This window comes from Prunus mume, linkage group LG4 (genome assembly GCF_029339155.1).
Source record: "Prunus mume cultivar Tortuosa linkage group LG4, ASM2933915v1, whole genome shotgun sequence".
NCBI lineage: Eukaryota > Viridiplantae > Streptophyta > Magnoliopsida > Rosales > Rosaceae > Prunus > Prunus mume.
The window spans coordinates 23,865,618-23,888,546 of record NC_142701.1 but is presented as its reverse complement, the minus strand read 5'-3'; the positions used below and the strand labels follow the sequence as shown (position 1 = coordinate 23,888,546).

General features: G+C 38.1%; 4 protein-coding genes across 7 annotated transcripts; 1 reads left to right on the top strand and 3 right to left on the bottom strand.

Moving 5' to 3' along the window:
• Positions 1–77: 77 nt before the first annotated feature.
• LOC103329126 (calcium ion-binding protein) lies at positions 78–2,472 on the bottom strand. The gene has a single exon (XM_008231557.2). It carries the CDS (start codon positions 2,006–2,008, stop codon positions 308–310), a length of 1,701 nt encoding a protein of 566 aa, XP_008229779.1. The 5' UTR covers positions 2,009–2,472; the 3' UTR covers positions 78–307.
• Positions 2,473–3,301: 829 nt separating this feature from the next.
• LOC103329127 (ARM repeat superfamily protein) lies at positions 3,302–6,395 on the bottom strand. The gene is made up of 3 exons (XM_008231558.3): positions 6,263–6,395; positions 5,632–6,123; positions 3,302–4,350 (listed from the first exon to the last, which is right to left on the bottom strand). Exons 2-3 carry the CDS (start codon positions 5,982–5,984, stop codon positions 3,525–3,527), a joined length of 1,179 nt encoding a protein of 392 aa, XP_008229780.1. The 5' UTR covers positions 5,985–6,123; positions 6,263–6,395; the 3' UTR covers positions 3,302–3,524.
• Positions 6,396–8,613: 2,218 nt separating this feature from the next.
• On the bottom strand, positions 8,614–16,834 carry LOC103329128 (flocculation protein (DUF1296)). 4 transcript variants are annotated; one of them, XM_008231560.3, is made up of 11 exons: positions 16,355–16,834; positions 15,333–15,376; positions 14,983–15,079; positions 14,408–14,537; positions 13,936–14,300; positions 13,615–13,794; positions 12,476–12,875; positions 11,402–11,702; positions 10,654–10,812; positions 10,078–10,569; positions 8,614–9,647 (listed from the first exon to the last, which is right to left on the bottom strand). In XM_008231560.3, exons 1-11 carry the CDS (start codon positions 16,515–16,517, stop codon positions 9,354–9,356), a joined length of 2,625 nt encoding a protein of 874 aa, XP_008229782.2. In that variant the 5' UTR covers positions 16,518–16,834; the 3' UTR covers positions 8,614–9,353. The 4 variants fall into 4 exon arrangements, with proteins under 4 accessions (XP_008229782.2, XP_088906355.1, XP_088906356.1 ...); XM_089050229.1 differs by having other exon boundaries at positions 12,476–12,878; positions 13,615–13,818; positions 16,355–16,824; XM_089050230.1 differs by having other exon boundaries at positions 13,615–13,818; positions 16,355–16,824.
• Positions 16,835–18,709: 1,875 nt separating this feature from the next.
• LOC103329130 (heterogeneous nuclear ribonucleoprotein 1-like) lies at positions 18,710–22,225 on the top strand. The gene is made up of 6 exons (XM_008231561.2): positions 18,710–18,854; positions 18,953–18,993; positions 19,399–19,562; positions 20,697–20,796; positions 20,903–21,072; positions 21,344–22,225. The coding sequence occupies exons 1-6, from the start codon at positions 18,799–18,801 to the stop codon at positions 21,878–21,880; spliced, it is 1,068 nt and encodes a 355-aa protein (XP_008229783.2). The 5' UTR covers positions 18,710–18,798; the 3' UTR covers positions 21,881–22,225.
• Positions 22,226–22,929: the final 704 nt, after the last annotated feature.

The following is a 22,929-nucleotide window of genomic DNA, read 5'->3' as shown; positions in this document are numbered from 1 at the left end:
ACTAATATTTCAACCAACTCAGAAAAAAACAATACACAACCCAATATGAAATTATTCAATACACAGAGGGGTAGAGATTGACATCAAATAAAACTCAAGTTCAACTTGAGACTTGTAAAATTCGAAGTGATGAAATATTGATAGTTGCTTCTTCTACAAGTAAAAAACTCATGACAAAGCTACTTAATGCTAAAACTATTAGTGGAGGCTTACAATTTCTCAAATGCAACACATAAAAATAGCTAAACAGTACACGTGGATATCGGCAATGTAGCAAATGGCAAAGTCTCGAACTAATCTGTGGGGATTAACTGGTCGCAGTGCTGCAGGTGTTGATGCCATCCTTGCAATCATTGGTGAGATCATTGAATGTTTCTATCTGCTTTTTCCCTCTCAAGAACACCTCTGTATCAACTGACACTCTCATGTAACCATCAAATTCAACTGGAACTCCATTGTTAAGCTTTGTTGTGTCGAAGTACCACTCACTGTTCTCATCCCAAAAATCCTTGTACTCGTCAAGGAAATGAGTGGTATACTTGTCTTTCAAAGGGTCAAAGAAAGATGTATCTGGTTCGTTTGTTGCAATGTAGAGGTTCCTTCCATCTTCAATTTTGTCCTGCAGGGTTGAGAGAAGTGCATTAGGTGAAGTATCTGCATCAAGATTAGGCCAAAGCTCCTTGTTATGTGCCTTCTCTCCTCTTTCAATATGCACAGAATCATAATCCCAGTTCAATTTTGATGAGATTGCAGACACTATATCCATTAACCTTCTCGATTTCCATATCAAATGCCATGGTCGTTGAACAACAGACTCCGTTTCCCCTTCACACACCCTATACCAATAATTGTCTGGCTCCACGGACCCGAACTTTCTCATAATCAAAGCATCCTTGACGTCATTAAGTTTCATAGGTGTGACCCTAAAATCCTCCACCAGATGAAGATTCAACCCATCTTTCTTCTGCCATTTCTCCCAATCTGACCAGAACTGCTTTGCGTCTAATACAGATGCAGACTCTCTTAAATGCTCAAAGTCAAAGTAAAACCTGAAATCCTTCCCTTCCTCATCTTGATTCGACGAAGCGTACATGGAAGACAGACAAATATTCAATTCCATGACCAAAGTTCGGTTCAGGTATTGCGCTTCACCTAAAGCACACAAGAAACTCCACAAGTAATGGTTCATGCTCTTGCACCTATCTCCACCACCCATGTAAACTAAGTACTTCCCACGACTAAATGAACCTTCAGACTCAACCACCGGAAGGGTATCATTCACAATCTCCCCCACAACTGGCAAAGAATTCACCTCCTTCTTCCCATTCTTCTCAAACCCAGGCTTCTGATTCTTCTTCCTCTTCCTCGCATTTACTCCAGTATGGTACTCTCCAATGTCACCAACACTAAGAGTACAATTTTCAGACTTCAAAATAGTAAACCTCCTGTAATCCTTGTAAAAGGAAGCAGTCTTCCCTTCCTTAGGCCTAAACCGCCAAGCCATATCACAACTGTTATCATCCGAACCCTGAGCAGGTTTCCCAAACCGGTAAAAATGAATATCCTTAAACTTTTCAATGGTGGCCCTCATCAACAAATGGAACACTTCCGGGTCCCGGCAATCTATGGGACCCTCACAGCTAGAAGATGCGGCCCCAGAAGCGTCACTGATCGTGTTATCACCCTCGCTTAAGTTAACAACATCAGTCATATTGATAAAGGTTGCAAATTCAGTTTGATTGGGAGCCATGAAATTCTCACCAGTCCTGACCACAGTGTCATCGGATTTGAAAGTGGCATTGGATTTGGATGTGAGGAAAGTGGTGATCTTGGTTGATGGGTGAAACAAAGGGTCTTCAGGTTCATAGGTGGCGGCAATAATGGTGAAGATCAACACTCCGAGCACAAAAAACGTGAAGCAAAGGTTTCCAATCAAGGCAAGGGCATTTGGGCCCAAATTCTCAGGCCTAAAGCTTCCAGTTCTGGAAAATGAGGACCGACCCAACATTTTTTGGAACCAGAAGCTTAAGCTAAAACCACCCAAATCTACTATCTAGCAGAAAACAAAAGTACCCAGATAGCCAAATCGCCTAAGTATGAAGAAATGGTCAAAGACCTATGGTTTTTAGATATTGGGATTGAAAAAGAAGAGATTCTTTTTTATTTGACTTGTTTATTTTCAGATCTCGAAGCTAATGCGAAATGGGATTTGAGAGATCTACCAATTGAAGAAATGTATGAAGCCAAAGACTAGCAGATAAGTGACTGTCAGAGAAAAGAGAGTTTATAGATTTGTCAGGATTACCTTCTGTTTCATATGAAGGTGAAGCAAAAACCATCAAGAAAGTTTCATCACCATTTTTGTCTTCTCTATCAACTTCGCTTCTCTGTCTCCGGTGTGAGTGTGGTGTGGGTGTGAGCTGTAGGCAGCTGCTAGATTTCTCAAAGTCTGAGGCTTGTGAGCGTGGTCAATAAGACAGATTGTTAGAGTGCGCAAGGGGCGCACTGCGCCTAACCACTGCGATGTTTCCACGTGGAAGATACGACTACGTGGAAGGAGATGACAGGCTTGGCGTATTGCGCGCCCTGGTTAACAATTAGTTTTTATGCCGTTTTTATGACGAGATTTATGAAATGAAGATCAGGAAAGTATAAAAAAGTACCGGCTTTAAGTGGGTTCGGTGTTTACTGAAGGGAGGTGTCTACTTCATAACAACTGCAGACACACCGACAGTGGCAAAGATGTAATTAGATTGTTGGAGACTTTACTGCAAATCTAACACTTGGCTACTTTAATAATGTTAAAAAAGCTTTGTTTAGAGATGAAAATTTACTGAGGGAAATGGCTTGTTCAATAAATGATGAAATATTTTAAGCTCCAACATGTCAAACCTTATAGGAATTTTTGTTTTGAAAGGAAAGCATAGGAGATTTCCTAAATTGGATGGATCATGGAGATGGGTGTCACATGGTAAGGTTGGTGCTTCACTCTCTGTAATGTGATGGTGGATAAGGATTATGTGGTACTAAATAGAAAACAGCTTCAGCTGAAGTACATAGAGAATGGGCTCCAGCCTACCATATGAGTCATAAGCCCATCTCCAATTTGCAGAAAAACTTGTGTTAAATGGGGATAGCAGTGTTTTGTTACTCCAGACCAATCATAGTATGTCGGTTTCATACAAGTGGTTCTCCCAATTTTGGAGTTGCTTTGAATACAAGGTTTGCTCAAGTTTTGCACATGTGATGAGATTGCCACCCAGCCACAGCCTTTATTTTCACTTGTAGTAAGAAGAAATGCGCAGTAAAACAGCAGAGTAAACTTTTATATATACATGACCAAAGTTGAGAGATATACAATGGACCCCCATAATGCCACTTGATCACCCCCTACTCTAATCCAAGATTTCAACCCCAGTGATTTAGCAGGGTGCAGAGTTTTAACTGCCCAAACAAATACATAGATTCAGATTAAAACTCTAACCCAGTGTTTTGTGAAACTCCTACAGCCAAAAAGATATATATTATGTAGACTGCGTATTGGAAGGTGTACAAGATGCAGCTCTCTGCTGGATGCGGCTCATGCTATGCTCCATGCTTCTTTTAACCATGTCTTGCAGTAACCTCTTTGCAGTTTCAGCAGCTTTATCAGCTCCATCAACCCTTGTGGCAATGTCATATACAATTCTCTCCAAAACTGAGGACGCCAATTGCTTTTGCTGGGGAGAATCTCTAAGCAAATCTAGCAGTGTACGAGCTCTCTCCCGAGCTTCAGCTGTGCCATCTACAGTCAATCGAAGCAGGCCCGGGACTGCACCTTCGTTAAGAATGAGTTCCCGGTATTTATCTCGGCAGCTCTGACACATAGAAAGCAAAGCTCCAACCGCGTGTTCTGTGCTCATAAGAGATCCATCTTCAACAGTTTCTACTAAGGTTAATATCCCACCATCTGAGTTTGAGATTGCAATACGCCCTTCTTCAGAGTTGGATAGGATTTCAAGAAGGGCAGTAGTTTTTTCGGCAAACTTGGAATACTTTTTGCATTCTTTGAGAAGGTTTATAAGAGGGGGAACGGCTGTAGCATCCAGAATATCAGTTGAGTTCTCTTGACAGGTAGAGAGGTTGTGTAGGGCAGTCACAGCATCAACTTTTCCTTGAACACTTCCAGAGCTGAGGATCTCAACCAGGAGAGGTGCAGCTCCAGAATCTGCAATAATTGGCTTGTTCAGTGCAGCAGCTGAGAGTGTTAAGATTGCTGCAGTGGCTAAATCTCTTAAACTACCATTTTGGAACTTGAGGAGCTCAACAAGAGGAGGGACGGCTCCAGCTGTCACAATTTTGACCTTGTTTCTAATAGACATCAAACAAGGACCCAATCAGACATACTGACAACTTATTTGAATATTTTACTAGTAACAGCCATTACCTAAGATGAGGGTAATGGGCAGAGAGCAAAAGATTGCAGAACTAGTGAGCACTTAAAATTCACATATAATAATGTAACAACACCTATCACAGTGAAGCTCACATGATACACAGTTAAGAAGAATCCTGACATTAACGAGAAAAAACAAAAGGACTGGAGGCCTGATTTTTTTGGTATCAGAATGATCGTGCAGCATTAAGAGAGAGATAATAGTATGGGAGTTTCCCAAATTCAGAACCTGATTCCGAAAACTTAAACAGCATTAAAATACAAAGATTTATACTTCAATAAGAAAGTTCTCTCCATTAACTACCACATAGATATTCATTTCCATATTTACAAAGAAAAACAAACGAAGACAAAATTAAAACGACAACTAAACTTGACTGCCTCACCCCCTTCAACAGAAATTTTATCCTAACAAAGCCATCTCATTTGTCCAGGCTTGGGTATTCCGTCTCATTTGCTGCATAACAAATCTTCCAGAGAAAGGGTAGGAATCAAGATCCAGTTGGATCTTCCAGTGTATCAGTAACACGAAGATGAAAAATGGTTGAAAATATGCTCTCTTTCTCAAGTAGTTTGACACACTAAAGTACTGTCCTTTCTCTCAATTTTTCTTTAATGACCAACATGGCAGAAATTTCCCTAAATTGGATTGAAAGGAGCTAATTCTTCCCTCAAGTAGCAACTTTTACTAGTATCAAATCTTTTGCCCAACCCCAACTTCCTCAGTAACTAAAAAAAGGACAAAATCACTATTATCTACATTTCCTACATCTCTTCCCCCCAGCTAGTAAATAAAGAAGTGATCAAATCCACATAATTATGGACAGCGAGGACTCTTATTGAATCCAGAAGCTCAATCGAGAAAACACCAAATACAAAACCACCTCATCAAAATCCATTTGGGTGCTAGGAAATGTGAACAATTCTTTTCATTTTTGTTATCAAAATCAAGAACTAGCAACCCCATGTAAGAAAAACAAAATGCCCATATCATATCATCTGATTTCATCTCCAATAAAACAAAAAGACAATCCCAGAACAAAAAAGGTTTCGCACTTTCCCTTGTTACCATTTCACAGCAACAAAATGAGCAAAAAGATGCAAAAACCCATCAACAAAATTGGCATAAACCAGTCTCTCACAGCCCATCAATGAATAAAACACAAAGAAATCTGAAGCCATGGAAACAAAATTACCGTTCATTGCGGACAGCGAGGTTGAGGAGAGCGAGGAGAGAGACTTGGCGTGCATCTGGGTTAGGAGAGCACAGCATCAACACCAAAGGTGATATCACACCAGCAGCGCCCAACTTTGACCGGGTCTTGGAAGACAAAGACGATGACGAAGAAGAAGACTTTCTGACCAAGTTTCTGATATCTCTGGCGGCTTCAATCTTGGCCTCCAGATCACCATGGACGAGCTTTGAGGAGATTTCAAGTATAAGGGTTTGCTTCCTTTGGTTCCATGTCTCTACCTCCTCCTTCTCTACCACTTCTCTTGTTTCTTCTTCTTCTCCCACTCCCACTGAGCTTTGCTCCTCCTGTCCCATCTCTCTCTCTGACGCTCTTCCTTCGTCTCCCTGTCTCTTATGTTTAGAATAAGAGGAGTCTTTTTATTTTCTGATATTTTTTAATTTTCTTTTTCTTTTATGATCTTTTTGGATTTTCTTTTTCAGATTCATAACATTCCTGCAACCAAAACCAAACGAATCATTTCACCAAAAAACCATATGATCTATAACATCATTTTCCATTTTAACACTAGTAACGAAGTAAAGAGATTTGCTAACATCAATTGTTTACACGTGTATAATCAAATAATTTATACCGTTCCAAAAATATACACTCGTAGATATAAAAATATTCAATGAATACATTTCCTTTTGAAACTTTTTATTTCATGTGAGTATGAGTATGAATCCTTGATGTGGAAGAGAAGTTTACTTCACACAAGCTCAAAAATGATTACTGAATATTGATTAGGTATTAAGACAAAAATTAATGTAGGCATGGTGATGGTGAGTAGGATTATAAAAATGAGGGTGGTGGTCTACAAAATATTCTGCGGTCGCAAGAATATATGGAGGGAAGACCAAACACCCGAGCCAGGACAACCACTACATGTCCAAATTACACCTACCAAAGAAATACCCACAACTCTTGGTCATTTTAAAATCATGCAAAAGAAGAAAACTATTTTAATCCACTTGTTTTCTGTGAAGAATTTATTTGGAATATTTCTTGTCCTTTTTTGTATAAAAATCTAAAAAAATGTACACTGACCATAACGTTTTTGTCTATACGGTAACTTTTTGTTTTTCCTTTTTATTGTTTTATCTGGTAAAACCATTGGTTTGGCTGTAAACCAGTGCAGTCAATAGTAAACACCAGTTGGTGCCAAACATCTTTTAAAAAAAAAAAAAGACATTTCTTATTGAGTGGAGCGATAGTATATTAAACTTACACACATAATACGAATCTAAGACTCGAATCCTGGACCTTGCCTGAAAGAGTAAATACTCCAAACCACTATACTAATGGGTTCTTTGCATGCCAAAAACCTTCTAAAAACATGCATTTACTGTTAGTAAATGACATGAGAAATTAAAACATAATTTATGTGTTATACCGCATATGCCATTGTTAAAGATGCCCAAATGATTATTTCTTGTTTAAAATTACGAGGAAACGGTTTAAAATTTTACATAAGAATATGTTTTCTTTTGGAAGATGTATATGTATTTTGTCATATGTCTGGTTTTCTGTGTTGTTAGACTGAAATTTCCACTATCTTGTCTTCAGGAAGATAAATTACATGATACTGAATTGTTTTACCAAAATATCTTGTCTTCAGGAAGATAAATTTTACAAAAAAACATGTAGCTAATCTGTTGTAGTAATTAAGTACAAACAAGTTACATGATTTGGGATCAAAGAAAAACATCACTCATATTTCATGACATGATCAGCCCCCCGAGCTTCAGTGATGGCTGTAAGGGAGGGCTGCCATGTCATGGCACTTCTCCGTTCTCTTCCTTCCATGAGATTGAGAACTGGAGCACTCAACTTCAGAGTGCTCCATCTCACCAGCCTTGTACCTGTGCTTCACATCAATGCCAGTAAATGTCACATGTTTCTTCCCAACACTTTCTTGTCTTCCAATGCTGCTGCAGGTAGAAGAAGAGTCACTCAGCTCACCAACTGCACCTTGTTTCCGTTGCGAAATTGTGTGACTTGAGACGTCCATGGAAGACTGAGATACATAACAATTGAAAGAAAATTCTTTGTTGGGTTTTCTTATTCTGCGCCGGAGCTTCCTCACAGTTCGACGAGGAACTAGGAGGACCTTTTGGCCAGGAGTGAGGATCTCGTCAACTTTCACTATCGAATCCCAAGGCCGCCTGAAGACTTCAGGCCTGGCTAGCAAGAAAGAGGGGTACTTCTCCAGTATCTTGGCTGCAGGAATAGCCATGTAGTAGCTCTCAACATGTCCACCTGCATGGACAATCTTCAAGATAGAAGTACCACCGTCCTCTGGCCGTGACTCTGGCTGTGTTGCCGGGGCTTGCTTATGCAGCGCATGCCGCACAAATGGCTTGAGTTTATGGACATTAAGCAACTTATGGAGCATGTCTACTTAGCTATGGTTCTACAGTTAGAAATTTATGATAGCAGTCTAGCACAGAAACACTTTGCTTCCTTTTAAGTTTAAACATAATGCACATCGATGAACACAAGAAGCAAAGCTTAGTATTTCTTCCGATTGGGCCGAGTTTAAGTCAACAATGTTGATAAAGTAAGGACGAATCTAGGAAGGATAGCGACGGATAGTGAGTGGCTGGCTTTGGCTTTGGCTTCGCTTTGCGGCCTGCAGCTCATCTCAAGAGGCAAGCATGTCACAAAGAACAGTTTATACTGTTAAGTTGGCAGTCATTTGGTATAATTAGGCCACAAAACATCAAACTAATCGCACTGCTTGTACTCATTTGCACAAAATTACTGATCAAATAGTCACTCATCCCCGAGCTCGACCAATCAAGCATGACACTCTTCAATCATAAACCTTTTTGTGTGTGTAAAATTGCATCTGTACACACTCAATTCCGCACATGGAATATGGGTCACCATGACGATAAGTGGTCTAAATTAGTGGATATTACAAAGAAAGTAGAACGCATATATCAAAAAGGGGTTATTCTGCACTGATATCAGAATCCAACTACATATTTTTCCTTCGAACACAAGAAATTCGCCTCAAAACCCTGCAAACTACGAGATGCCGCAGCAATGCCAGAGTCAACTAATACAATTGACATGTTTGTTTCTGTTATACCAAATACAACAGTCCAATACAGATTTTTCTTGCTATCAAAATTCACTTTACAGGTAAGACAACAGAAAGACAAGAACAATGGAATGGAAATTCTTCACCAGCCTATATCTTACCTTCCAGAACCCTATAAAATCTCAGATATAGAAGCGAAAGAATGAAAGAGATTCTCACCACTCGAAAGTAAATTCTAAGTTTGAAAACTTTAAAAAAGATGAGTAGAAAAAACAGAGAGACAGGAAGGGGAAGAGACGAGAGAGGACTTCAAACTATGAAATGGGAAAAATGGCAACACCATAAAGCAGCAGAAAGAAAGAGAAGATCTGCCACGCCTACCTTGACTAACTAAAACGGTCAATATCAGTTACAGGTGGATTGCACCTTTTATGTCCTCAACCCAAACAATCAGAAGATACTATTGGCAATTTTTTTTCCAGCCTCCTTTAACAGATTTACACTCAAATCTAAGCCAACTTTGTATCTTCTTGATGTCTTCCTCTATCCAAACTAGTTGGAGTTGTCCAAAAGAATTCCCAAGATTGGACTTGCAATTCTTGTTTTGAAGTTTACAAAAACTCAAATTTTTGATTCAGTAGTTACTCGGCCAGTTGATCTGTGCATGCTGAGGCTGCTGATAAACACTGCCCCCAGGTCCCACCATGTCAACAGCCCCAGCCATGGTCTGGGACTGTTGCAGAAGTGGATGAACAGTGGCTGCTGTTACTGCTTGTGCAGGGTGGTAGATACCAGCAAAGGTGCCGTGGCCAGCCTGTGTTGGGGTGAAAGTCACATGCTGACCCTGTGGGGGAAGGTTGTAAAATGAACTTGTTAAGCTGGACATTTCTCGGCCAGGTGCAGCAACCCACACAGAAGATCCTTCACTCTGTAGAAAAGCAATTTGTAAATGTCAAGCAAGCAATGATATCAAGGGGGAAAATGGAAGGACTAGATGCTCTAATAAACATGAAGGGAAGATGGGAAAACCCAGTACTCTCTAAGACTAATAACTATTTGTACCACTTAGGAATGATGAGCCTCTACAAATTAATCGGAAAGAAAGAAGTAGAGATATTTAAAACCCAAGCACAAAGAAAGTATACAGGAGCACCAAAACATGCACAGCATCCCCAGGAAAGAATCCTTTTATCTGTATTAGCCAAAAGTTCCGCTTTGTAAAACATCCTATTGTCCCTTTCCATCCAAATTTACCAACAAAGTAAACAAATTAAGGAAAAGCAGGCTCTGACTTTTATTGCTATTATTTAACATCCGGCAACAACAACAAAAAAGGTACGGAAAAGATAAAAACCAACCTGCTGGCCCGTCATGTATACGTTACTTTCCTTGAACTGAGATGTGCTCAGATCCTCATTAGCAGTAGAGTTTCCCGCTGTTGTGGCAGAACTGGGATTATAACCAGCTGGGGAGGAGCCATATGGTCCATAACCACTTGCCATTCCGATATGAGCAGAGTTCCCTGTATTAGTCCCCGTTTTGTATTGTGGCAGTGAGTATTTGACTCCTGTGGCAGCTGCTGCTGGAGGAGCTGGATACACACCACCAGCTTGAGGTTGCTGAGGAAATGCACCATTGCCCAAAAATTGGTGGATGGCTGGAGGTGGAACATAGAATGGGGAAAAATAGTGACTGTAGGGAATGTAATTAGGAGCATAATGAGATATGTGCATCCCGGCTGGCGGTCGAAAGACAGGAACTTGCTGCTGAGTTACACCTATCGAGCTTTGCACAAGCCCAGAAGCCTGTGTCACCAATGGTGTTGGGCCAGCTGCAGATAGAACCCCACCCTGCAAATAGCCATATAGTAGCATCAAAATAAAGGAAACATCTATAAAACTAACTCGTCACCTAGGTGTGTTAGTAATGCAAACCTCTTGTGGAGACTGAGAACTTGGAGGCAATACTGCAACATTCCCATTGTACTTGGAGGAAACCCCATGAGAAGGAAAAGGAGAAAGGCGGCCATCACTATCAGCACCTGAGCGGTAAAATTGGGCATAATAACTTGCTGGGTCAAAGGGTGGTTGTACCTATGGACACATAGTTATGATCGCCATCAAATGATTGCAAAATCAAAGAAAAGTCAATCAAGAAGGAACATCTAATAAAAAATAAAAAATATATACTAACACTATTCTCTAGTGCGGACGTCCAGATACTTCTTAATGTCCTAACTCGTTTTGTTTTTTTGCATGATCAGAATTCATTCATTCATTCAACGGGAAGGAAACCATTTCCAATTTGTTTTGTGTACCTCTCTTCTTTTCAATATTGTTGTCATTAATAAAAAGGCATTGAAGCACATAAAAAGCCTCCCAGTTCTCTCTACAGGCCATCAATGTAGGAAAAGCCCAATCTAGAGGTGATGTTTGACTTTTTGGTATTAGCAGAGCATGGTTTCTATTCTACTAGTACCAAGAAAAGTGAGAAAAGTATTTGAGTTGATTTATTAGCACAAAGAATGCAAAAAAACAATTAGTCTGGACATTAGAAAAAATATGTATGTCCGCATTAGAGAACAGGGTTTAGGGAAGCTTAAGTTTGAGAGCTGTTTTATTATATAAGCAGTTACAATATAGGAAGGTCTCATAAAATGGGAAGCTAAGTTTGAGAGCTCACCACAAAGCTTGGAAGGCGAGAAATATCTCGTGGTTGAGACTCAGAGTTTTCAAATGGCGCAAGCTGACTCCCCAAAATTGGGGGCACAAACCCAAAACTGTAGTTTGGGGAAGTATGAGCCACAGAGAACTGATGGCCTCCAGACGGCAATGCAGTGTCATGCTTGGATTCATTCTGTCCTTGGGTTGCACTGGATGAGACGTCACCCTCACCAGATGATATATTTTCAGGTACGTGAGTAGGTGATTGTGGATGATCAGGATAATCATCCTCATTGGCAGTTGCCAATGCATTTTGATTGCTGGATCCAAGATATAAAAAATAACAATAATAAAACAGAATCAGCACAATTTCGCTACAGAGAGATTATATGGTATACCACAGTAGATAAAAATGCTGGGATCAGAAATATGTTTGTTGTCAAAGTTACAAGCACTACACTATAATTGCTTAAACCCGAACAGAGGCTACACAATTACTTGCTTGAAAATGAGCTTTATTGCATGATTAGGCTCTGATAAAGGGTATTAGTTTACCAATAATCCCAAAGCACAAGCTGTTAGGATGTGGGTCAGCAATAATTTTATATTCTTTCTGACACACCCCTTCAAATTTGGGCCTCACTCTACAACTAAAGTCCAACACCAATTGCAAGGATTTGAACTCAAGATTTCCTGCTCTGATGCCATGATAAGGTTTGGTGGTTTACCATTATTCCCAAAATCTTAAGTTGAAAGGAAAAGGTCAACTATCAATATCAAGCCAGGTCAAATACAAGCCAAAAAGCTTTGATGAGACAAAATGCGCCAAAAATCTGGGGCAATAATTCAATTTTCTACATCCAAAAAGTTCCTTGCAAATGAGCTACCCTTATTTTTATTGAACACCCTAGTATTTGACAGAATGAATTTCCTGATACTACTAGTTTTACTAATGTTGTATTGCCTGAGGAGAACAAGTAGAGAATTTAACCAATAAGGGAGGTAAAAATAAAAACAATGCACCTAGTCTCAGGCAAATTTAAATATACAGCATTGATATGATACAGAAAAGTAAATAATCATCATTACAAACCTTGATAACTGTTCCTCCACAGCTTCTTCAATAACCTGAGAAGTTTCAGACCGAGGTGTTGAGCTCTTATCAGTCTCAGGACCACTGACATAGCCACTAGTCATGCCAAAGGTAGCACCAAAACTTCCAAAACTCAACTTGGTTCTTTCAGATTCAGGAACATGGATGTGATTTGGAAGAATAACTGTTTTGCGCTGGGGAAGGTGCAACTCTTCTAGCTTCCTCTGCAATTTTGAAGTTGCTTCTTCTGAATCAAGGACGCTTGAAACAGACTGTGACAGGGAAGGGGCCTTTACAGAATCAGCAGGAACCTCAGATGCGACAGCAGTACCAGCTGTTCCTTGACCTTGAACAACAGTGGAATTTACAGGTTTTGGTTTCCACTCCTTGTTGGTACCGACTGCTGAAGACAATCATACATCACACAAAGTTTGCACAAGTCAAAAACTATCATAAGCATTAAAGAAATAATAAACATCAAGTCATCAGGTGTTTTTTTTTACCAACAAGGCAAATAGATATAGCTTTTCTATTAGGCAGAAAATTATCCTGTGTGACAATACAAATTATCTCCAAAATTACAAAAGACTGGACTAACTCCGATTTCTTTCTTTGCAAAGGAGAAATGAAATATCTAACAGTGAACTACCCAATACTGACCAAAGCAAAGCAGAGAGACAACACTCTATTCATCAAGCAGAAAATCATGTTCAAATTTCAAAGAATGTCAGCCAACCATTCTAAGTGTACCTTTGTTAAGTAGATTCTCTTGTGTAAGAATCAAAAGTTATTACCAACAGAGAGACACATAACGACCGATAGTGCAAGGACAATTATCAATGTTTTGAATGCTTCAAACAGATTAGAACATCTTCAATATTAAGTTGAGAGATTTAGTATAATGCAAAAGCCCATCAATAAAATAACAAAAGCAAAAGGCGGGTCATCATATTTTCCTCTCTTTTTTTCCTCTTTTCTTATGGAAGCTGCTTGGGTTGGAGGTGAAGTCTAACTATTAACACAATCCCTAATGTCTCAAAAACCCATATGAACTCTTGACAGTTTCAAGTACCCAACATAATTATTAAGACAATAAATATATAGGGGAGTACACACAACAAACAAAACCAGTATCATACCTTTTTGAGTGCCAACTGATTGTTGTGACCGGCTACTGTAATTAGATGATGGTCGACTACCCGAACTGCCATGAGTTGATGTAGATGAAGGGTGTGAAAGATCAGCAAGCTGACTTTTCCCAACTCCCTGTGTTTTGCTTGCCACTTTTCCTGGTGCTTGAGTGCTACCAATCTCAGAAGCTGCAATAGCATCATTCAAAAATGCTAAGACAAGTTATAATTCAATACTCGCTGCACGGGGGATAGTCTATCAAACTAAATTGAATTTCTAAAATTCTAGATCAGCAATTAAATTGATCTCAATAATTGCATTTGACTCACCAGAAGGATGATGACTCCCTACTTCACGTTTAATTGTGCCCACAGAACCTGGGAGCCGTGAATCATTAGATGGCACAAGTACAGGATCTGAAGAAGAGAAACAAACTGCCAATGTAGATGCTTGGGGTGGCAACACCAAGCTACTACCGGAGCTTGGTGCAGGCTGCTCATGCAAGTCCTCATTTCCAAATTTAACAGTGGTGTTCTTGTTTGCATCCACTGGGGGGACCGAACTTCCCAAATTATCCCCAACCAATGACAAACTTATATCAGGACCACTTCCAGCAGATACATGGGAGGGATGCACAACATTAGTACTTCCAGAAACCACATTGGTAGGACCATCCACAATGACCGGTGCAGAGCTGCAAATGTTATTTAAACATATAAGTTAAATACCAAACATAAACTGCATTCAAGATGAATGGCCACGGAAATTACAAAAAGGCATTTGGTTTAAAACTATAGCCACCTTGTTACCAGACTTCGCTCTTTATTTTTTGTCTCACGAGAGGTTGGCAAAGAGGGAGCACCACCTTTCTCTGCAACCTGACTGGGTCCATTCTCAGTTCCAGGAGCAGTACTTCTACCACCACCAGCATCTGACAAAAAGTACACAGAATAAAGTTAGCTTGGCTGGTATGACTAAGCTTGGTGGCAAAATAAGATTCAAACTGTTACAACAGTAAAGCAGGGTGTAAGCAAACATTTTCAAATCTACAAATCTAAAAACTCAACTCATATTGGGGAGAAGGAGGAGATATAATTTTTCTCTTAATTCCGCCCAAGCCAAAGATACCAAGAAAAAAAAAAAAAGTGTAGCTTACTAGACTAGGCAACCTTTTACGGAACTGTTAAATTAACACAAGGGAAATAGTAGTAGGAGAAAAAAGATATACAGTTATAGTCAGTAGAAATACATAAAATTTTGCTAATCGGCAAACATAATTAAGTCATATAATTGAACCCAGGATTTTGGCAAGGATAAAAAGAAAAAGTACAGGCAATAGTGACCTTCAAACATATTCTAATTTGAGCGTCACTTACCATAACGAGGTGAGAAATTCACCCGACCGCCCCTACCCCCTCGTCCCTGCATTCCAGGTCTCCACCGCGACTCTGCAGACTCTCTGTTGTTCAGATTCTGCAAGATATAAGACAACTAATTGGTATTCAAATTTAAAAAAACCATAATTAAATACGAATCAGGAGGAAAATAATACCAAAGACAAACTACACATATTTGTAAAGAAACCACATTATAAATTTTCTTTTAAAAAAATAAAAAGAGTTGCTTCATGATAGAACATATTAAAAATCCACTCCCTTACACACCAGTTTCCCAAATTAACTGATTTGGCTGACAGTAAAAATCAGCCATGATTAGAATCTCTTACCTCTTTTCTCTTGTCACGTTTCCTTTTAACCTCATGAAATGGATCTGCAGATCGATACGTAAGAGTATTATTTCACTTAAAGAAAAAGAACAAATAAACAGAGCAATAAGTCCATATATAGTTGGAATTTAGATGGTACAAAACCTTGGACAAGAAGTCCACCACAAACATACATCATAGACCTACACAACCTCATTTGGAACATGTGCAACTCCAAGACAAGACTAGACTAAAAACCAGTTAGTGTATAGCAGGCCCTCCAATCTAACAGAATAGTAGAGAAAAAAAATTGAATCCCTAAACCCTACTGATACAGATGCCCACAACAAAGCTGAAAATCCAACCCTATTCCAGAGATCCTCCACCCCAACTCCTGAATAGTCCTTAATTTTCATTTTTCCAGGAAAAGACCACTTCACTGTGCTCACTGAAAAAATATTTCAACAAGGATGTTGCTTTCAAAAATTTTAAAATAAAACAACACTGAATTCTAAAGTTATTTTCCTTTTGACCTTTATTCCGAACTTACCAAATGGAGGATTAATTCCAAAAACAAGCACATTAACTTCAATAAACCTTTTTTCTTTTAAGGCAAGCTAGAGCTTACTTCTGGACCCCAAAAACAACCACAAGTTTATGCTAGAATTAAAACCTAATTATAAAATTAATCTAAATCTTCTAATTTTACACAAATTTATCTCACTATTGGCATAGTCACTCCGAAATGTCTGAACATGATTAATATGAACCAACAAAGTACGAACTCAATTCCTAAGATGATATCAGAATCCAACTAAGCCACACAAAGTCACGAACAGTGAGAACCCATCATAGCAAATCAAAAACCCAACTCAATTCCCACATAATCAAAATCAAATCAACACACATGAAACAGAAAATAACCAGAACAAAAAACAAGAACTTTAACACGCGGATCACGTCGAATCACCGAAAGGAGAACAAGGTAACCAAGCCGAGGCAACCAAAATAAAAGGAACAAGGAAAGAAGCAGTCGAAGGTACCCTGGAAGAGAAGCTTCTGAGCCGTCTCGTTGGGATCCATATTACATTCCTTGAGCATTGCATAGATTTCCTCCTCACTATGATTGCCCGTGATCTCCTTGATGTCCTGGATCGTCTTCCTCACACTGTTTGGGATTGAAACCCTAAACCCACCACCACTCATCTTTGCAAACCCCACAAAGCCAAAAGACCCAAGACTGAGTGAAAATGTGGAAATAGGACAAAGAAAACAGAGACTTAGATGGAGAATATGAATTGCTGGGTAGAGAGGATTGGGCTTTAGATGACTCTATATGAACATATACTAAAAGATGAAAATTTTAATATGAAAGGAAAAAAATGAGCTTTTTATGGGTATTTGAATTGATCTACGACAAGTAGACAGACAGAATGAGAACGAGAACAAGAAGAAAGGAGGAGGAGAATTGAGAGAGAGGGAGAGAGAGAGAGAGAGAGAGGGGGAGGGAGCTAAATGAAAGTGTTTTTGGAGTGTAGGGCTTTTTGGTTGATTTGCCTTATTTTTTTGTTTTTTATTTTAATTATTTTCACAAAATTAAAATTCCTTTTTTGTTCCTTTTGATTTGTGTTTGATTCCATTTCTAATATGCAAAGACTACTAGCCACTGTGCTTTTGATATTTTGATATGTTTTGCTAGGCCTACTCATCACTGTCCACTTTTCAGAATGTGTGTGATCCCTAGCTCAATCATAGTATCATACCACTACCTTTACACTCAGATCCAAAAAAAATACCATCATATTCACTGCTCCACAATGATAGTTCTTTTTTACTTTTCCTAATAAAATTATATTTTACTCTTTTTTTTTTCAAATTTATAAAATGAGGAATTCCAACTTTGAGATCTCTTCTAATATTAAAAAGCTAAGTAAATACTGATATTTAAACCTTAATACTCGACAATTCAATATTGTGTTTTTTAATTTGAAATTTTTCTATAAGACAATGTAACGGCGTAATGTACGCGTATTTTCTAAATATTTCAAAAACTGAATAGCTCTCCAATTATTAGCCAATTGGAATATAAATTGAATTAGTACTTGGTGGATGAGTTCGTTTCGAATCCTCCCCTTTCTATTTTTTTTTAAATAAAAAAAGTTCAAGGGGAGATTGGTTACTCTCACCATTAGCGTCATGGCTCCCCTTTCTAATATTTAACTCATAACCTATTAGACATACTTTTCTATAAATAAAAAAAAAAATCCTATTAGACATAAACTTTATAACAAAAAAAAAAAAAAAACTTTTGACATAAATATTTAATCGTGCATTTGAATAAAACTGCAAAGCATTCGTATTTTCTATATTAAAATAAATATTATATGGACTTGTGAAAATTTGGTGCAAATATTGATTGTTTAGCTTATCCTAGACCAATTGCAGTTCATGTAATGAGAATATACTTGAGTTGCTAAAAGGTATCGTTCAAGAATATACAGCCACTATGTTAATCTATTAGCAAAGTTAATGTTTCTAAATCATTAGCATTACTGAGTCCTAAATCATCCAATAATGCCCTAACTTTTGTATTAACTTTTTTAACTGTATGATTAATTGGATGGATATTTGGTTTGACCAGTCTATTTCTTTAGTTCGTGCGTTGACCATTTGTCTCCCTTTCATAATTGTTTTAAGACCAAATGGCAAGTGTCAAGTCAATGCAATGTTGATTCAAGCCAAACATCACAATTTTGGAAGTAACGTGTAGGAATAGGAAGGGGAAGAGGGGTGGGTTTGTTTAGGTATGAAATAGTACATTGAATTAATAATGCATCAGAATCTAGTTTGGTTAGATACACGACCAATTAATTCGCTTAGTAACGAGTTGGTTTGATTGGTTTGGAAGTGCTCTTAGAAGATTTAAAAGCGTTTTTAAACAATAGAAAACATTTATGATTGAGTTTCTGAAATGATTTAAAAATATTTATGCGTTTTAAAATTATTTTTAGAGAAGCACCCAATATGTGGTTTTTCAGAAAGCACTTAAATTTTTAACAAAAATTTCGACATTATTCCAATAGAATCATTTAAACAAATATTTAGATTAAATTTCATATATTGCTAATTAAATATATTTGAAAGAACTTCACATTGAAAAAGGGTGAAATTTTGTGAAGATATGCAATTATGTTTTTGGCACTGCTTGATCCAAAAAGAAAAAAATAAAATAAAATAAAAATAAAAAATAAAAAATATGTTCAATGCCAACGTGAGCTTTTGGTCTTGGGCTTGGCGTAAGGCAACATATTGGATCAAAATTGGGCCAATATGTTTGGCCCAAACCCAACCCTAGCTTTGTTTGCTCTATTCACCGCCCTCAAAATTGCCTTGCTTGTTTTGGCAATCTGTCTATTTAGTTATTACTTGTTGGTTCCAAAACCAAAATCGCTGATACATCCCAAAACCCAAACCAAATCAGACGAACATGGCTTCGAAGAAGAGTAACCATAACCCTCACTCAGGCGACGGTGCTAGCCCTGGGTTCGTCCTCTATCTCTCTCGAAAGAGTTGTATTATCTGTATCTGCGATTATAAGCTAATTGGTTATTGTTTTTTTTGTGTTTTTTTTATTGTTGCAGAAAGATATTCATCGGTGGCTTAGCTAAAGACACCACCTTGGGTAAGATTTCTTCTATTAAATTTTATGGGTTTTCTTTAATTCCGCAATATTATGGTTTTTAAGCTTTTGTTAACAGTGTATATCATGATTATGATCCATCAAAATCTTAATGGGTGTTTTTCGTTTCTGAGAAATTGTGGATTTTTGCTTTCCAGTCTTTTGTTTTAGTTTCTTTTAGTTTTTTGTTTTTGGTTTTTTGTTTTGTTTTCAGTTTTTAGTTTTAACAACTTCTCATTGTAATTCTGTATGCAAACTCGGGTGGGTATGTTCTTCAAGTCAGTGAAATCAATGCTTCATGGACTTTGTTAACAGCTTCCAACTTTGCTTTGCTGTGAAATTTTGATGGGTTATCTTCAATTTTCTCATATCTGCGTGCAATGTGTTTGTTGTATTATCCGGTCACAGATACCTTTGTTAAGTACTTTGAGAAGTATGGAGAGATAATAGACTCTGTGATCATGAAAGACCGGCAAACTGGTCGACCTAGGGGATTTGGGTTCATCACCTATGCGGATCCTTTAGTTGTTGACCAAGTTATGGAAGAGACTCATGTAATCAATGACAAGCAGGTAATTGTCATCCTCTTCCTCCATTTGTTAATATACTAGCCTCTCTGTGCCCTCCCGCACCTGCGAGAGGGCTTTTTTTTTCCTACTATGCTCGACTCTCCAAGTGTTTTATTAGTACATAATCATTGCATAAATCACGTGAGAGGTCTTTTATTCTGCCACTCACACTTCGCATGACTTTCCAAGTGTTTAATTAGTACATAATCATTGTGTTTTTTTGCAATATTGAAGACATGATTTCATGCATTTGAAGCTTCGTTCAATTGGTTCAACTGCACATCACTTTCTTCCTTTGCAAGGACAAAATTAAATGAAAAAAAAAAGTTAAGAGAAAAATGAACCCCAAAAAAAAACTGATCAGTCAATTCTTAATTAAAAAAAAGAAGACAAAAATGAACAAAAAAAGATCTGTGCTTCAATTAAGAAAAGAAAAGCTACTTGAATGTTTCATTTTCTTGCTACTGGCAATGGCATAAATGTTTGTAAATCAATTATATGTAGCAAGCAGTAGGACTTCATCATATGCCCCTGAGCAACATGCATGACGGCTTTCTATCTCTTCCCCAAAACCTACAAAACAATAGAAGAAAACAAACAACATAAGAAAGCTAGGCTTTGAATCACAACTCATAGCTCTTTCACATGTTTTAATTTATGAAGAAATAACTGCAATGCAACTGGACTGAACCTTTTAACTATTTTTTATTATTTTCCTACAGCTTCTCAGAAGCCAAACAGAGATTTGAGCAAACTAAAATCAAAGGCCTAAATTAAATTGATTAGTTCAACTAATTGTAGAAATATTTGTTGGGTTATTTTCGTTGTTTTCTTGAGAATGAAATCAATGGATATTATATGGACTTGATGTTCCTTTCAATAGCCCAAACATGGGGAATTGTGCCTTTTATTGGTATGCTATGATATGAAATAGGCATGTTATGGTTCAATTCGTAAATTTTGAGCTTAATTTTAATCAAGTTTTGATAGTTGATATTGCGTTTCTATTCAGGTATTTAGCTCTTATGATGTTTCTCCCGTTAAATTTTAATCGAACTGTTCTTTTCGAGAATTTTCTTTTACGTAACGTTGTGTCCAATAATTTGATTGTGACTAGTGGCATGAATTTTTCACCAGGTCGAGATAAAGAGAACCATTCCAAAGGGTTCTGGACAGGGAAATGATTTCAAAACAAAGAAAATTTTTGTTGGCGGGATTCCAACCACAGTTACTGAAGGTTTGTTGTATTATTTTTGTCCATTGGTTGTATTCTGATGCTATGTTTATTGTTGCACAACTGATGAATTGTTTCTTCTCCCTCAACTTTTTTATTTGAACATCAGATGAGTTCAAAAGTTTCTTTTCACAATTTGGAAAGGTGGTGGAGCATGAGATCATACGTGATCATGTCACTAAGCGCTCTCGAGGTTTTGGATTTGTTGTATTTGACAACGAAAAAGTTGTTGATAATGTTCTTGCAAATGGAAATAGGATTGATATGGCTGGTACACAGGTGAGTTATTGGTAATGTTCATTTAAGGTGTTCGGTGTATATGGACATGTTATGTATAGAGGAATATTTGAAGGTTTTCCTTCAAAGTATTCTCAGAATTGTAAGAATTTTGTTGTATATTTGTATCATAGTTTCAGTCAACTTACTGTTTCACTATCCATATTTCATCAGTAGTGGACTTAATGCAGAGATTTTCTCCCTCTACCTAAATCCGGGTCTCACAAAAGGTTTGCGAAGTAAAAGCCTAGGTTAACTCACTTCTTTATTGTAGGTTGAGATCAAGAAGGCTGAACCAAAGAAGGCCTCAAACCCAGCACATGTTCCTGCATTTGGTAGTGACTCTAGGGCACACCCTTACAATGATAGTTTCGGTGGATTTGGAGACTCCATGAGTGGTTTCGGTCCTGGTGGTTATGGTGCTGGAGGTTATGGTCCTGCTTCTTATAGGTCACTGGGAGGTTTTGGCAGTAGGTTTGGTGATTATGGTGGATATCCAGATGGTAATGATTTTGGAGGTGGTTTTGGGGGCTTTGGTGGTGGTGGTGCTTTTTCTGGTTATCGTGGAGAGTCGTCATTCGGCTATTCTAGTCGCTTTGGTTCTTACGGTGGAGGGATTGGTGGGGGATATGGTGGTAGTGGGTTAGGTGCATATGGCCGTGAAGCTAGGGGCTATGGTGGTTATGATGGTTCAGGCTCTACTGATGGTTATGATTCAGGACCTGGTGCTAGTTATGGTGGACCTCGAAGCTTGTACGGTAGTAGGGCAGGTTATGGCGGCAGTAGTCGTTACCACCCTTACGGAAGGTAGACATATACTTAAGCTTTCCAATAGAAGTTGCACGCAGGTTCCAATATCACTCTTTGCGTCCTATGGTTCCATTGTCACTAGGCACTACTGCAAGAGGCACTAAGCTAGAAGATGAGATGAACCATTAGTTTGTCCCTGGGTCTTCTCTGTGGCATGGACATCCAAAGTTAGATTATCACTAATTTAGAGACTTTGTCAATTATTGGCTTGTGATTCTAGTTAGGCATCTTTTGTGTGCTCTGTATGAATGATTGTCATCATATATTGAGACTTAGACACTTACTGTTATGTGATCAGCCTAGAGTATGAGATATATTCAAACATAGTTCTATTCTTTTGTTAACATTTTTACTTCTCTCAGACCCAAAAAAAACATTTCTACTTCTCAGTTGCCAAGACTATCAATCAAGATTGCACATCGTGTTTAGATAAATTACACGATTTTATCGATCAATCTGATCGATGAACCGATTGATAGTTCAATGTTTATATTTATGTGCTTCTCTTGCTAGCAGATAGCACAAGAATTAGAAGAAGACTCTTAGAATCATCTGCTTGGTTATGTAGGGGTCAATTGCAATGTATGTTTTATTACCTCCCACAATGCATGCAAATGCACCACGTTTTTCGTCTACCATCACATGATTAAGTATTTACCATAACAAAACCAATGCCATGATAACGTTTCAACAAAGGAAAAATATTTTAACCAGTATTATTTGAGATGCAAATAGCACATGGAGTGGCACTACAGTGAAAAAGTGGACTAAATTCTCCCCTTCTCCTTATGTGGAGTTTGATTTACGTATGAGACAATCTTGAGACAATCCTATAATATATTAATACTCCCCCTCCTAATTAAAAAAAAAAACATTATTTAGTATTTATTGTGAATTAAAAAGGATTATTGTAGTGCTTGCCACACTACAATCATACGAAACGAAACGACGAAAACCGAAGTCAATAAAGTCGGATTACAGATTATGTAATCGCTCACGTGCCACTTTCTCAAGACGTCACAGATTACGCCATGTGTCCAAGCTTGCACG

Bases quoted from the DNA above. Each gene is read 5' to 3' on its own strand.
- LOC103329126 (XM_008231557.2), bottom strand. From the start codon at position 2,008: ATGTTGGGTCGGTCCTCATTTTCCAGAACTGGAAGCTTTAGGCCTGAG.
- LOC103329127 (XM_008231558.3), bottom strand. From the start codon at position 5,984: ATGGGACAGGAGGAGCAAAGCTCAGTGGGAGTGGGAGAAGAAGAAGAA. The intron at 4,351-5,631 runs GTAATTTTGTTT...GATGTCTATTAG, and splicing joins CTCGCTGTCCGCAATGAACG to AAACAAGGTCAAAATTGTGA.
- LOC103329128 (XM_089050229.1), bottom strand. From the start codon at position 16,517: ATGAGTGGTGGTGGGTTTAGGGTTTCAATCCCAAACAGTGTGAGGAAG. The intron at 15,080-15,332 runs GTAAGAGATTCT...TATATCTTGCAG, and splicing joins AACGTGACAAGAGAAAAGAG to AATCTGAACAACAGAGAGTC. The intron at 9,648-10,077 runs GTTGGTTTTTAT...GCTTTTCTACAG, and splicing joins TATACATGACGGGCCAGCAG to AGTGAAGGATCTTCTGTGTG.
- LOC103329130 (XM_008231561.2), top strand. From the start codon at position 18,799: ATGGCTTCGAAGAAGAGTAACCATAACCCTCACTCAGGCGACGGTGCT. The intron at 18,994-19,398 runs GTAAGATTTCTT...ATCCGGTCACAG, and splicing joins AGCTAAAGACACCACCTTGG to ATACCTTTGTTAAGTACTTT. The intron at 20,797-20,902 runs GTTTGTTGTATT...TTTGAACATCAG, and splicing joins TCCAACCACAGTTACTGAAG to ATGAGTTCAAAAGTTTCTTT.